General features: G+C 43.0%; 1 protein-coding gene and 1 long non-coding RNA gene across 2 annotated transcripts in view; both read left to right on the top strand.

Moving 5' to 3' along the window:
- LOC146695690 (filamin-A-like) overlaps positions 1–7,945 on the top strand; it is a 53,910-nt gene extending 45,965 nt beyond the window's left edge. The window contains exons 47-54 of the mRNA XM_085478549.1: positions 2,784–2,925; positions 3,023–3,055; positions 3,142–3,255; positions 3,460–3,575; positions 7,127–7,268; positions 7,366–7,398; positions 7,485–7,598; positions 7,803–7,945. Coding sequence (XP_085334675.1) covers positions 2,784–2,925; positions 3,023–3,055; positions 3,142–3,255; positions 3,460–3,575; positions 7,127–7,268; positions 7,366–7,398; positions 7,485–7,598; positions 7,803–7,945 — 837 coding nt within the window. The remainder of the gene's footprint in view (positions 1–2,783; positions 2,926–3,022; positions 3,056–3,141; positions 3,256–3,459; positions 3,576–7,126; positions 7,269–7,365; positions 7,399–7,484; positions 7,599–7,802) is intronic.
- Positions 7,946–10,612: 2,667 nt separating this feature from the next.
- Positions 10,613–13,940, top strand: LOC146695689 (uncharacterized). Its single transcript, XR_014923609.1, has 2 exons — positions 10,613–10,905; positions 11,116–13,940. It is a non-coding gene; the product is annotated as an uncharacterized LOC146695689 (long non-coding RNA).
- The last annotated feature ends 152 nt before the right edge of the window (positions 13,941–14,092 follow it).

Here is a 14,092-nt window from a genome sequence, read left to right as displayed (position 1 = left end):
TAGTTCTTCCCCACCTGTCTCAGGTCGCCTCCACTTAGTGAGGTAAGAAACATCATCATCAGCTGCAGCTTCCCAGCGCACTGTCATGTCACTGTCTGAGAAATTAGTTACCCTAAGGTCAGAAGGAGGAGGCACCTTCACTAGAAGATTCGTGCAAATTTGATATATTTGACTTCTCTGTTTTTTTTCTCTCTGAATTATTTTTGAAAAGGAAAAATAATAATTTGAATGTGAAGCAAAACATGTATGGTGCTCGGTAAAGATGACACACCGACCCACTCCTTTTTTGTTTTTGTTTTTTGTTTGAGAAAGTTTGTTTTCATATTAAAGCAGTGTCAGTGACGTCATTCTACCCGACTACCACAGGTAAAGAAAAGCCTGAATCTGTAGATCTTTTTCTTTTGTTTTTGTCTAAAACACAAGAAATAAAAAAGGCAAAAAAGCCAGGGAAACATAGGAAATAATGTTTTGTCAGGCAATGACTTGTTGGCACAAGAAGAGTGGTCGTTGGTAGCCATGACAACAAGGAGGTGTGTTTGTTGCTGGCAGGTAAATGAAAAAAAGCAAAGCAAAGAAAAAAAGTCAGGGGAAGCCCAGGCTACGAGGGGTCATCCCTTGGAATTTTCACTCCAAGATCGCCCGCCTGGACCTCCCCCTAGCAGGTGAGCATACAGAGGGAAGTGAGCCGAGGGCTCGAACCCGGGCCTGTATGTTGCTAGCCTGCTAGCCCGCCACATGTGGCCACATGACGGGCGAAGAGAATGGGGCAAATTGTTCTATTTAAAGAGCACTACGTGATCAGCCTTTTCCATTAGCTGGAGACCACACATTTTTGCACTCAAAAATAGCGGCGGGGCCTCAGTCTGTCTGTGGGGCATCGGGTATACCGGCCATTTGCCCGGTGGGCCGATGCTAATTTTGCCTTTTAAATGGCCCAATGTTTTGTTGTTGTTGTCTTTTTTTCCTAACTGTGTAAACAGTGAAAGGTGGCGGATTGGACAGATGCTGGCAGACGTGTAAAAATAACTCAGTTGTTTGGTAGTGGCTATGGTGGAGCTTTCACACATTCAGTCAAATTAGCAAGTGGTGGAGGCCAGCAGGTGGATGGGGGAAAGGACTGGAGGTGGAGAGACGCAAGGCGGCCGCCAGTCCGACTGTCAGGTGAAATGAGCTTCAGGTAAGAAGTTATGACCTGCAGTCTATCTGGGTCAAACCAAGTTTAGGTGGAGTTTATTTTCCTTGTGCTAACTTTTTACAGTCAGTTACAATAACTCGTACTGTGTACTAGCTAGCATGATGGAGTTTCTGTACAGTTGGGTGGGTGCTATGATGTTACTGGTGAACTTTATTTTATTCATATGGTTAGTTAGTAGAGCCAACCGTGCCATAAAAAACGGAATCCTCTGGTATTCACAGTTAATATTATGCGTTTTGTATTGAGCTGAAAATAAAAGCGATTTGTCCCATACTTCAGCTACAATAAAAAAAAGACAAAAAGCTGGAGTTATTCTGTGTCTTTGCTGCACAGCTGCCTCTTCTTCTCTCGTTCTCCCTCTCCTGCTGCTACTTCAATCATGAAACTGATCAATGATCAGCTGATCGGCGTTTCTGCCACAAGTCCCGTCTCTCTTGCTTGTTTATCTCCCGCTTTGCGCCAGAAAGAGGAAACTAGCAGAGGTCGTGTTAAACAGCAGAAGCGCCTTTAAACTTGATAAGCTGTTGTTAGAATTTATTTAATTCGGTGCAATTACTTTTTCATATAGGACCAAGTATGTTTGGATAGCTTTTTCCCCTTGAAAACTGCCGTTTAATATTAGACATTCTTGTCTAATATTAACATTTATTGATCTGAAACGTGTAAGTGTGACAAATATGGAATAAGATACGAAATGAGAAAGGAGGCAAATATTTTTTCACAGCGCTATAGTCTGTAAATGATCTTTTGGCTATAGTAGATCTTTGACTTGTTCCTTTTTTAATTGTTTGTTTAAAATAGTTTTCTCTAGGTTAAGGCGTACGGTCCAGGCCTACAGAGCAGTGGTCTGGCTGTTGGAAAACCCAGTGAACTCACAGTTGATGCCAAGCAAGGAGGAAAAGCTCCTCTGAAAATTATAGCCCAGGTATATCTGGCTTTGTATATGATCACAAATATGTTAAATATATTGTATGTACCGTATTTTTCGGACTATGAGTCGCACTTAAAATCCTTTAATTATCTCTCAAAAATCGACAGTGCGCCTTATGTATGAATTGTGGTTGTGCTTACTGACCTTGAACCGATTTTATGTAATACACGGCGCTTAAAAATCTGTCAAAAAATGTTTTAGTAGGACTTTGGTAAGCTACGAAGTCGCACCGCTTGATGGATTGTCGGAGCATTACGGCTACGTAGTCAGGAGCCTGGCGGAGTGATACGTACTGTGCTGCAACATAATATTACTGTATTGTGTGTGGATCATGACCCCAAAATGCCACCTGTTAAGAGACATGCTGACGAAGCGGATTTCAAACTCAAGGCTGTCAGTCACGCAGTAGAACATGAGAATAGAGCAGCTGCGAGAGATTTCAACATGAATGAATCAATGGTACGGAAGTGGAGGAAGCAAGAAGAAAGAGTTGAGTAAAGTTTGACTTATCTGGCTGTTTTGTTTCGCTTAATGCGTTTTATAGTCCAGTGCGCCTCATGTATGAAACCAGACCTGTTCATCGACAGTGCGCCTTATGGTCCGAAAAATACAGTGTGTTAAATCTGATTGAACTATAATCCCTTGTCTTCTGCACAGGATGGTGAAGTCAATTCTGTGGATGTCCAGGTTAAGGATAATAGCAACAGCACATACACCTGCACCCCACGTAAGCCTGTGAAGCACACTGTGATGGTCTCCTGGGGAGACGCTAACATCCCTGAGAGTCCATTCAGGGGGAGTATGCACTCACACACTCTCACTTTCACTCTGGCATGCAAGGTTTGCCTTTTCTTCTCACTGAAAAGTCTCTTGAGTTTTGGTGTTTGTGCCCACAGATGAATATCAGAGCAGGCTGTCATCCAAACAAGGTGAAGGTCTCTGACCCTGGAGTGGCAAAGACGGGCCTGAAAGCCTTCCAGCCAACATACTTCACTGAAGGCGGGCTCTGCTGCAGATATTCCACTGGACATAGGCGAGCTTGACCTCAGCCAGCTGACAGCCCCTCTTACAACACCCTCAGGCCCAGAGGAGCCCTGCCTGCTGAAGATGCTGCGTAACGCTCACATTGGTGAGTGTCCGTCTGATAAGTGAGAAGTTTGCTAAACAATGAGACTCATCAGAATCCAAATACTTTATTAACCCTTAAGTAAAAGACAGAGGGGGAAAGTAATAAAAGTTAAAGCGTGGAGAAAGAAGCAGGAGCAACTGAAACGGGCTGCATGCACACACAAGAATAAGCGTTGTTAACATCTGTTTTGTCGGTCTGTCTTAGGAATCTCGTTTGTTCCCAGGGAGATTGGTGAGCACCTTGTTAACATCAAGAAGAACGCCCGTCATGTTCCCAGCAGCCCAATTGCTGTTATGATCAAGCAGTCAGGGATTGGTGACGTGTGCGTGGACCGTGGCTGACCAAAGCCAGGACTTTTCAGCCTTGAGAGTTCATCATTGATGCAGGTATATGCTCAGTGAAAGCATAAATACTGTGATATTTTTCTTTTTAAACATTCAAATAGAATATAATATGAGAATTTCGATGTGAAATTTAACCTTTAAGTGACTAGTACTTTGAGAACTGCCATCAATTACACAATGAAGTTCATTTACATACAGGTTATTGTATTAGTAATGCTATATTGTACATAGAGACAGAATATGACATGAAGGGCTACTGACCACAGAAAAGTAAAAGGTAACTGGGCCTAAAGACTAACGGGAGAGAAACACGCTTTCTGTGATTCTATTTGTGTTTTTGTGCTAATCTTGGATATCTTAGGTTGTCTCATTACTGTCATATATGTCCTGTCATTAAAACACTGGCTTCTAACAACTAACAGTGTCTCGAAAATAATTTAATAAATAAACAAATAATATGGATGCATGACTTTTAACTTGTCTATTTTTTAGGCTGAACACTGCTGCTAATGTGACTTAGGTAAATGGTTTCAGGCTCTCCCCTCCTGAGTTTGACAAACGTTCAGGATCAGAAAATGTGTGACTCACAGGTGCTGTAGCGTATGGCCACAGCTTCACTCTGAGCTCCATCTCCATAGAGTGCAGACAGTGATATCTCATACTCCTTAAGACACAGGACAACAGTTTATTGAGATATTGTATTTTTTTTACTTCATAATATGTACCCCAACAATCCAATAGTTCTTCCCCACCTGTCTCAGGTCGCCTCCACTTAGTGAGGTAAGAAACATCATCATCAGCTGCAGCTTCCCAGCGCACTGTCATGTCACTGTCTGAGAAATTAGTTACCCTAAGGTCAGAAGGAGGAGGCACCTTCACTAGAAGATTCGTGCAAATTTGATATATTTGACTTCTCTGTTTTTTTTCTCTCTGAATTATTTTTGAAAAGGAAAAATAATAATTTGAATGTGAAGCAAAACATGTATGGTGCTCGGTAAAGATGACACACCGACCCACTCCTTTTTTGTTTTTGTTTTTTGTTTGAGAAAGTTTGTTTTCATATTAAAGCAGTGTCAGTGACGTCATTCTACCCGACTACCACAGGTAAAGAAAAGCCTGAATCTGTAGATCTTTTTCTTTTGTTTTTGTCTAAAACACAAGAAATAAAAAAGGCAAAAAAGCCAGGGAAACATAGGAAATAATGTTTTGTCAGGCAATGACTTGTTGGCACAAGAAGAGTGGTCGTTGGTAGCCATGACAACAAGGAGGTGTGTTTGTTGCTGGCAGGTAAATGAAAAAAAGCAAAGCAAAGAAAAAAAGTCAGGGGAAGCCCAGGCTACGAGGGGTCATCCCTTGGAATTTTCACTCCAAGATCGCCCGCCTGGACCTCCCCCTAGCAGGTGAACATACAGAGGGAAGTGAGCCGAGGGCTCGAACCCGGGCCTGTATGTTGCTAGCCTGCTAGCCCGCCACATGTGGCCACATGACGGGCGAAGAGAATGGGGCAAATTGTTCTATTTAAAGAGCACTACGCGATCAGCCTTTTCCATTAGCTGGAGACCACACATTTTTGCACTCAAAAATAGCGGCGGGGCCTCAGTCTGTCTGTGGGGCATCGGGTATACCGGCCATTTGCCCGGTGGGCCGATGCTAATTTTGCCTTTTAAATGGCCCAATGTTTTGTTGTTGTTGTTGTCTTTTTTTCCTAACTGTGTAAACAGTGAAAGGTGGCGGATTGGACAGATGCTGGCAGACGTGTAAAAATAACTCAGTTGTTTGGTAGTGGCTATGGTGGAGCTTTCACACATTCAGTCAAATTAGCAAGTGGTGGAGGCCAGCAGGTGGATGGGGGAAAGGACTGGAGGTGGAGAGACGCAAGGCGGCCGCCAGTCCGACTGTCAGGTGAAATGAGCTTCAGGTAAGAAGTTATGACCTGCAGTCTATCTGGGTCAAACCAAGTTTAGGTGGAGTTTATTTTCCTTGTGCTAACTTTTTACAGTCAGTTACAGTAACTCGTACTGTGTACTAGCTAGCATGATGGAGTTTCTGTACAGTTGGGTGGGTGCTATGATGTTACTGGTGAACTTTATTTTATTCATATGGTTAGTTAGTAGAGTTGCCAACCGTGCCATAAAAAACGGAATCCTCTGGTATTCAGAGTTAATATTATGCGTTTTGTATTGAGCTGAAAATAAAAGCGATTTGTCCCATACTTCAGCTACAATAAAAAAAAGACAAAAAGCTGGAGTTATTCTGTGTCTTTGCTGCACAGCTGCCTCTTCTTCTCTCGTTCTCCCTCTCCTGCTGCTACTTCAATCATGAAACTGATCAATGATCAGCTGATCGGCGTTTCTGCCACAAGTCCCGTCTCTCTTGCTTGTTTATCTCCCGCTTTGCGCCAGAAAGAGGAAACTAGCAGAGGTCGTGTTAAACAGCAGAAGCGCCTTTAAACTTGATAAGCTGTTGTTAGAATTTATTTAATTCGGTGCAATTACTTTTTCATATAGGACCAAGTATGTTTGGATAGCTTTTTCCCCTTGAAAACTGCCGTTTAATATTAGACATTCTTGTCTAATATTAACATTTATTGATCTGAAACGTGTAAGTGTGACAAATATGGAATAAGATACGAAATGAGAAAGGAGGCAAATATTTTTTCACAGCGCTATAGTCTGTAAATGATCTTTTGGCTATAGTAGATCTTTGACTTGTTCCTTTTTTAATTGTTTGTTTAAAATAGTTTTCTCTAGGTTAAGGCGTACGGTCCAGGCCTACAGAGCAGTGGTCTGGCTGTTGGAAAACCCAGTGAACTCACAGTTGATGCCAAGCAAGGAGGAAAAGCTCCTCTGAAAATTATAGCCCAGGTATATCTGGCTTTGTATATGATCACAAATATGTTAAATATATTGTATGTACCGTATTTTTCGGACTATGAGTCGCACTTAAAATCCTTTAATTATCTCTCAAAAATCGACAGTGCGCCTTATGTATGAATTGTGGTTGTGCTTACTGACCTTGAACCGATTTTATGTAATACACGGCGCTTAAAAATCTGTCAAAAAATGTTTTAGTAGGACTTTGGTAAGCTACGAAGTCGCACCGCTTGATGGATTGTCGGAGCATTACGGCTACGTAGTCAGGAGCCTGGCGGAGTGATACGTACTGTGCTGCAACATAATATTACTGTATTGTGTGTGGATCATGACCCCAAAATGCCACCTGTTAAGAGACATGCTGAGGAAGCGGATTTCAAACTCAAGGCTGTCAGTCACGCAGTAGAACATGAGAATAGAGCAGCTGCGAGAGATTTCAACATGAATGAATCAATGGTACGGAAGTGGAGGAAGCAAGAAGAAAGAGTTGAGTAAAGTTTGACTTATCTGGCTGTTTTGTTTCGCTTAATGCGTTTTATAGTCCAGTGCGCCTCATGTATGAAACCAGACCTGTTCATCGACAGTGCGCCTTATGGTCCGAAAAATACAGTGTGTTAAATCTGATTGAACTATAATCCCTTGTCTTCTGCACAGGATGGTGAAGTCAATTCTGTGGATGTCCAGGTTAAGGATAATAGCAACAGCACATACACCTGCACCCCACGTAAGCCTGTGAAGCACACTGTGATGGTCTCCTGGGGAGACGCTAACATCCCTGAGAGTCCATTCAGGGGGAGTATGCACTCACACACTCTCACTTTCACTCTGGCATGCAAGGTTTGCCTTTTCTTCTCACTGAAAAGTCTCTTGAGTTTTGGTGTTTGTGCCCACAGATGAATATCAGAGCAGGCTGTCATCCAAACAAGGTGAAGGTCTCTGACCCTGGAGTGGCAAAGACGGGCCTGAAAGCCTTCCAGCCAACATACTTCACTGAAGGCGGGCTCTGCTGCAGATATTCCACTGGACATAGGCGAGCTTGACCTCAGCCAGCTGACAGCCCCTCTTACAACACCCTCAGGCCCAGAGGAGCCCTGCCTGCTGAAGATGCTGCGTAACGCTCACATTGGTGAGTGTCCGTCTGATAAGTGAGAAGTTTGCTAAACAATGAGACTCATCAGAATCCAAATACTTTATTAACCCTTAAGTAAAAGACAGAGGGGGAAAGTAATAAAAGTTAAAGCGTGGAGAAAGAAGCAGGAGCAACTGAAACGGGCTGCATGCACACACAAGAATAAGCGTTGTTAACATCTGTTTTGTCGGTCTGTCTTAGGAATCTCGTTTGTTCCCAGGGAGATTGGTGAGCACCTTGTTAACATCAAGAAGAACGCCCGTCATGTTCCCAGCAGCCCAATTGCTGTTATGATCAAGCAGTCAGGGATTGGTGACGTGTGCGTGTGCGTGGACCGTGGCTGACCAAAGCCAGGACTTTTCAGCCTTGAGAGTTCATCATTGATGCAGGTATATGCTCAGTGAAAGCATAAATACTGTGATATTTTTCTTTTTAAACATTCAAATAGAATATAATATGAGAATTTCGATGTGAAATTTAACCTTTAAGTGACTAGTACTTTGAGAACTGCCATCAATTACACAATGAAGTTCATTTACATACAGGTTATTGTATTAGTAATGCTATATTGTACATAGAGACAGAATATGACATGAAGGGCTACTGACCACAGAAAAGTAAAAGGTAACTGGGCCTAAAGGCTAACGGGAGAGAAACACGCTTTCTGTGATTCTATTTGTGTTTTTGTGCTAATCTTGGATATCTTAGGTTGTCTCATTACTGTCATATATGTCCTGTCATTAAAACACTGGCTTCTAACAACTAACAGTGTCTCGAAAATAATTTAATAAATAAACAAATAATATGGATGCATGACTTTTAACTTGTCTATTTTTTAGGCTGAACACTGCTGCTAATGTGACTTAGGTAAATGGTTTCAGGCTCTCCCCTCCTGAGTTTGACAAACGTTCAGGATCAGAAAATGTGTGACTCACAGGTGCTGTAGCGTATGGCCACAGCTTCACTCTGAGCTCCATCTCCATAGAGTGCAGACAGTGATATCTCATACTCCTTAAGACACAGGACAACAGTTTATTGAGATATTGTATTTTTTTTACTTCATAATATGTACCCCAACAATCCAATAGTTCTTCCCCACCTGTCTCAGGTCGCCTCCACTTAGTGAGGTAAGAAACATCATCATCAGCTGCAGCTTCCCAGCGCACTGTCATGTCACTGTCTGAGAAATTAGTTACCCTAAGGTCAGAAGGAGGAGGCACCTTCACTAGAAGATTCGTGCAAATTTGATATATTTGACTTCTCTGTTTTTTTTCTCTCTGAATTATTTTTGAAAAGGAAAAATAATAATTTGAATGTGAAGCAAAACATGTATGGTGCTCGGTAAAGATGACACACCGACCCACTCCTTTTTTGTTTTTGTTTTTTGTTTGAGAAAGTTTGTTTTCATATTAAAGCAGTGTCAGTGACGTCATTCTACCCGACTACCACAGGTAAAGAAAAGCCTGAATCTGTAGATCTTTTTCTTTTGTTTTTGTCTAAAACACAAGAAATAAAAAAGGCAAAAAAGCCAGGGAAACATAGGAAATAATGTTTTGTCAGGCAATGACTTGTTGGCACAAGAAGAGTGGTCGTTGGTAGCCATGACAACAAGGAGGTGTGTTTGTTGCTGGCAGGTAAATGAAAAAAAGCAAAGCAAAGCAAAGAAAAAAAGTCAAGGGAAGCCCAGGTTACGAGGGGTCATCCCTTGGAATTTTCACTCCAAGATCGCCCGCCTGGACCTCCCCCTAGCAGGTGAACATACAGAGGGAAGTGAGCCGAGGGCTCGAACCCGGGCCTGTATGTTGCTAGCCTGCTAGCCCGCCACATGTGGCCACATGACGGGCGAAGAGAATGGGGCAAATTGTTCTATTTAAAGAGCACTACGCGATCAGCCTTTTCCATTAGCTGGAGACCACACATTTTTGCACTCAAAAATAGCGGCGGGGCCTCAGTCTGTCTGTGGGGCATCGGGTATACCGGCCATTTGCCCGGTGGGCCGATGCTAATTTTGCCTTTTAAATGGCCCAATGTTTTGTTGTTGTTGTTGTCTTTTTTTCCTAACTGTGTAAACAGTGAAAGGTGGCGGATTGGACAGATGCTGACAGACGTGTAAAAATAACTCAGTTGTTTGGTAGTGGCTATGGTGGAGCTTTCACACATTCAGTCAAATTAGCAAGTGGTGGAGGCCAGCAGGTGGATGGGGGAAAGGACTGGAGGTGGAGAGACGCAAGGCGGCCGCCAGTCCGACTGTCAGGTGAAATGAGCTTCAGGTAAGAAGTTATGACCTGCAGTCTATCTGGGTCAAACCAAGTTTAGGTGGAGTTTATTTTCCTTGTGCTAACTTTTTACAGTCAGTTACAGTAACTCGTACTGTGTACTAGCTAGCATGATGGAGTTTCTGTACAGTTGGGTGGGTGCTATGATGTTACTGGTGAACTTTATTTTATTCATATGGTTAGTTAGTAGAGTTGCCAACCGTGCCATAAAAAACGGAATCCTCTGGTATTCAGAGTTAATATTATGCGTTTTGTATTGAGCTGAAAATAAAAGCGATTTGTCCCATACTTCAGCTACAATAAAAAAAAGACAAAAAGCTGGAGTTATTCTGTGTCTTTGCTGCACAGCTGCCTCTTCTTCTCTCGTTCTCCCTCTCCTGCTGCTACTTCAATCATGAAACTGATCAATGATCAGCTGATCGGCGTTTCTGCCACAAGTCCCGTCTCTCTTGCTTGTTTATTATGGCAAGCCGTTAGAGCCATAAATCGCCACTTTCCTAACCCGTTTGGTTAAGAAATGGCGTAAAAAACGCCGTTTAATTATTCAAAACGCCGAAAAAAGCGGCGTTCTGTTCCGACAAACGCCGCTTTTTCCGCCACTCGGATGGTGCCCTGAACGCACCATCCGAGTGACGTAAAAAGCGGCGTTCAAAGACAGACGGAAACGCCGTTTTTTACGTTACTCGGCACAAAACGCCGTTTTTATGCATCTTTGAACGGCGTTTAAAACGGCGTTTAAAACGGCGTTTTATTGAAATTATGCAGGGCACTCCCCATGGTTCCCTCATCCAATTACTTTCAACTCATTTCACCCAATCAAAGAAGAGGAAGTGCAGACCACACTAATGCATCACCGATTCACCTTGCTGCTAAGTGATTGCCTATTCAGTACCAGTGCTTGTCACAGTATTCACTTGTATTATAATCCCACTATGCATTTTGATGTGTTTAAGGCATGATCGAGCAAACAAACGACAGAATACTTTTTCTGAAACCTTAACTGTGTTACCTGTTATGGCAGCTAACAGGTAATGAGCAGAGCTAGCTCTGCTCATTTCTGAGCTTCTTTCTTATTTTCCTCTTTACTTCTCTTAACCTTTAACTTATGTTTTAGCAATCAGATCCTGCCATCTTGCATTACCGCGTCGTGCTAGTTATGTTGACTTTTCTCTTCTTTTGTCTCCACTTTTTTCACCCGTGTTTGGACACTCGGCGCATGGCTCCTTTGTTTACATTAGGGATCAGCTGTTAGCGCTGCGCCCTGCAGCTGCGCTACCGGCAGACAGACCCTACATCCCCAGTGAGGGAAGAAACGGGGGTGATGTCTCCCGAGGACACCTCACACACCATCTCTCCTTCCTGTAATCACTTTAAATGTGAGATCGCTCCCTGATATGATTGAGGAGCTAATGACGCTAACACGGTCACAGTGGCAGTATCCCGGCACTGCCCGGTACTCCCTCTGTGAGTAGGCTGCCCGGCTTCCAGCTGCTGCGGGCGGACAAGACGAGAGACAGCGGTGAGAGGAAAGGAGGGGGGCTGGCAGTGTTTGTTAAAGACGGTTGTGGTATCTCTGGGCACATCGCTGTGAAAGAACAACTCTGCAACACAGACATTGCGCTATTAGCGGTTAGCATCCGTGGAGGCAGCCTGTGACTCTCTGTGGTCCGCAGACTGCAAACGCAATCTCCGAGAGCTCTTCTTCTAATATCAGGGGACTTTAATCATGTCTCGCTGGACTCCACACTGCCCACCTTCACCCAGTATGTGACCTGCCCCACCGTAGGCAATAAAACATTGTACTTAATGTATGCCAATGAAAAAGTGGCATACAGTTCATCACCTCCCCCTGCCCAGGGAAGATCCGATCGTAACCGAGTGCGTCTTGTCCCTGTGTGTGCAGCCCTTACTGTGCAGGGAGCCACTAATCACCCACGCAGTGCAGAGATGGTCCGCGGAGGGCATATAAATAAATAATAAAAGCAAGTAAATGACAGTATGCTCTTTCTGAAACAAACGGAGACCTTAACTTTTATCAAAATACCGTTTTACTCAGTTTAAAGTAATACCACTGTATAATAGCCTTCACATTTAATAATGTTAACAGTATCTCATGAATATTTTTGCCCTTTCAACATGCATTAAAAAAATAGATATACAGTTTTGAATCAGACCTGTATGTACGTTTTCTCAAAAGTGACGTAAATAAGTAATCTCAAGAACCTGAAATAATAGTTTCCCATGTAAACTGGAGATGTCCTTGTCAATGTCATCAGAGTACTGTGGATGTCTTACACGAATTTGAAACATAAAACCAGAGTGGCACATGACAGTGTTGCACATAACATAACTAGTTTATATGACATGAAGTTATAAAAAAAAAAAAGAATCCATGTAACTTGGTAATGGCTTCTTTCTGATAACTGTCGGCTGCAGTGTGCATTATCTTGACAAAAGTATAAGATACTGAACCCACTGATATGATGTGGTGGAGGAGCACAAATACCTGGACACCCACATATATACATTTGCTGAACTGGAAGATCAAAACAGAAGCTGTACACAAGCAGTGTATTGGCAGGCTATTTTTTGTGAGCAAGCTTGTGCAGCGCACTTTGATGTGTTCTTCTTGGATCAGGAGAGCAAGCTCTGTGATTGGCTGCACTTCGGAAGCTGTGGTGGAGAGGAAGTGAGTGAACAAACTGCCATGCATCATGGATATTCCTCTCAATCCACCTCACCAGGTACTTCTCTAAAAGTGTGACTCAGGTCTGTTGCCCCAAAGGATACAGGAAATGTTAGATATTTTAGTATTTTGGGAGCATGTACTGAATACCTTTTTTGATGATATTATACAAAGGACCCTGTTTCTGCAATGCCCTTTGTTTGAACTTCATCTCCTCTTGCTGCGACCCCACGGGCAACTTCCTTTGGCCTGCTGGTCTGGAAAATCCAACAGTTCATCTATATGTAAAGAAGGCACTTAAACTGGAACAGGCATAGCTGCGTTGATCCTGCTGTGGTATAGTGGGACAGTGCATTCCTCGAGTGCACATCAAGTTTGCAGCCTGCTAAAGATCACACACCATTGATTATGTGCCTCTAGGTATATATGGTTAAACATTTCCTAATGCAAATAACTACATGCAGTATTCTACCATGTGCAAACTTATATCACTAAAGGATTCTAACTGTCTAGTGTTTAATGGACCTGTCAAAAGTATGTTGAGATTATAGAAGGCCCCTTTCAGAGCTAGGGGGAACTTCCTTATATGGTTGTAACTTGTAACTTGAAACTTGTTGACACACGAACCCTTCTGCCTATAAAAACCCTGCACAGAAGAATAAACTTTGAGTTGATTTTGGGAAAGCAGTCTCTGTATCATTTTGTTCTCCCAGGCTACTCCCGGCGCTGTAACTAACCCGCTGAACGGCATACCTGAGCTTACTTTGAATAATTAATCTTATACAAAACTCTGCTTATCGCTGCCCACGTCTCGAAGGAAACTCGATCCACGGATGACCCGGAAGGAGAGATTTCTTTCAGGAAATGCACTGATTTCCATGACAAAATTCACAACAACACAGACACAGGTCGGTTCTTTGAAACGGGTGTTTATTACTTGGGCCTTCTCTCCTTGGCTTCACCATCACCAGTACGGGAGGACAGGGAGCGATCTCACATTTAAAGTGATTACAGGAAGGAGAGATGGTGTGTGAGGTGTCCTCGGGAGACATCACCCCCGTTTCTTCCCTCACTGGGGATGTAGGGTCTGTCTGCCGGTAGCGCAGCTGCAGGGCGCAGCGCTAACAGCTGATCCCTAATGTAAACAAAGGAGCCATGCGCCGAGTGTCCAAACACGGGTGAAAAAAGTGGAGACAAAAGAAGAGAAAAGTCAACATAACTAGCACGAAGCGGTAATGCAAGATGGCAGGATCTGATTGCTAAAACATAAGTTAAAGGTTAAGAGAAGTAAAGAGGAAAATAAGAAAGAAGCTCAGAAATGAGCAGAGCTAGCTCTGCTCATTACCTGTTAGCTGCCATAACAGGTAACACAGTTAAGGTTTCAGAAAAAGTATTCTGTCGTTTGTTTGCTCGATCATGCCTTAAACACATCAAAATGCATAGTGGGATTATAATACAAGTGAATACTGTGACAAGCACTGGTACTGAATAGGCAATCACTTAGCAGCAAGGTGAATCGGTGATGCATT

The sequence above is a fragment of the Copadichromis virginalis genome, linkage group LG13, assembly GCF_057382275.1.
Source record: "Copadichromis virginalis isolate Kocher_CV1m ecotype Utaka linkage group LG13, C_Virginalis_male_GT1.1, whole genome shotgun sequence".
NCBI classification, from domain to species: domain Eukaryota; kingdom Metazoa; phylum Chordata; class Actinopteri; order Cichliformes; family Cichlidae; genus Copadichromis; species Copadichromis virginalis.
Note: the sequence above shows the minus strand (reverse complement) of the source record. Positions and strands in the feature narration are given on the sequence as shown.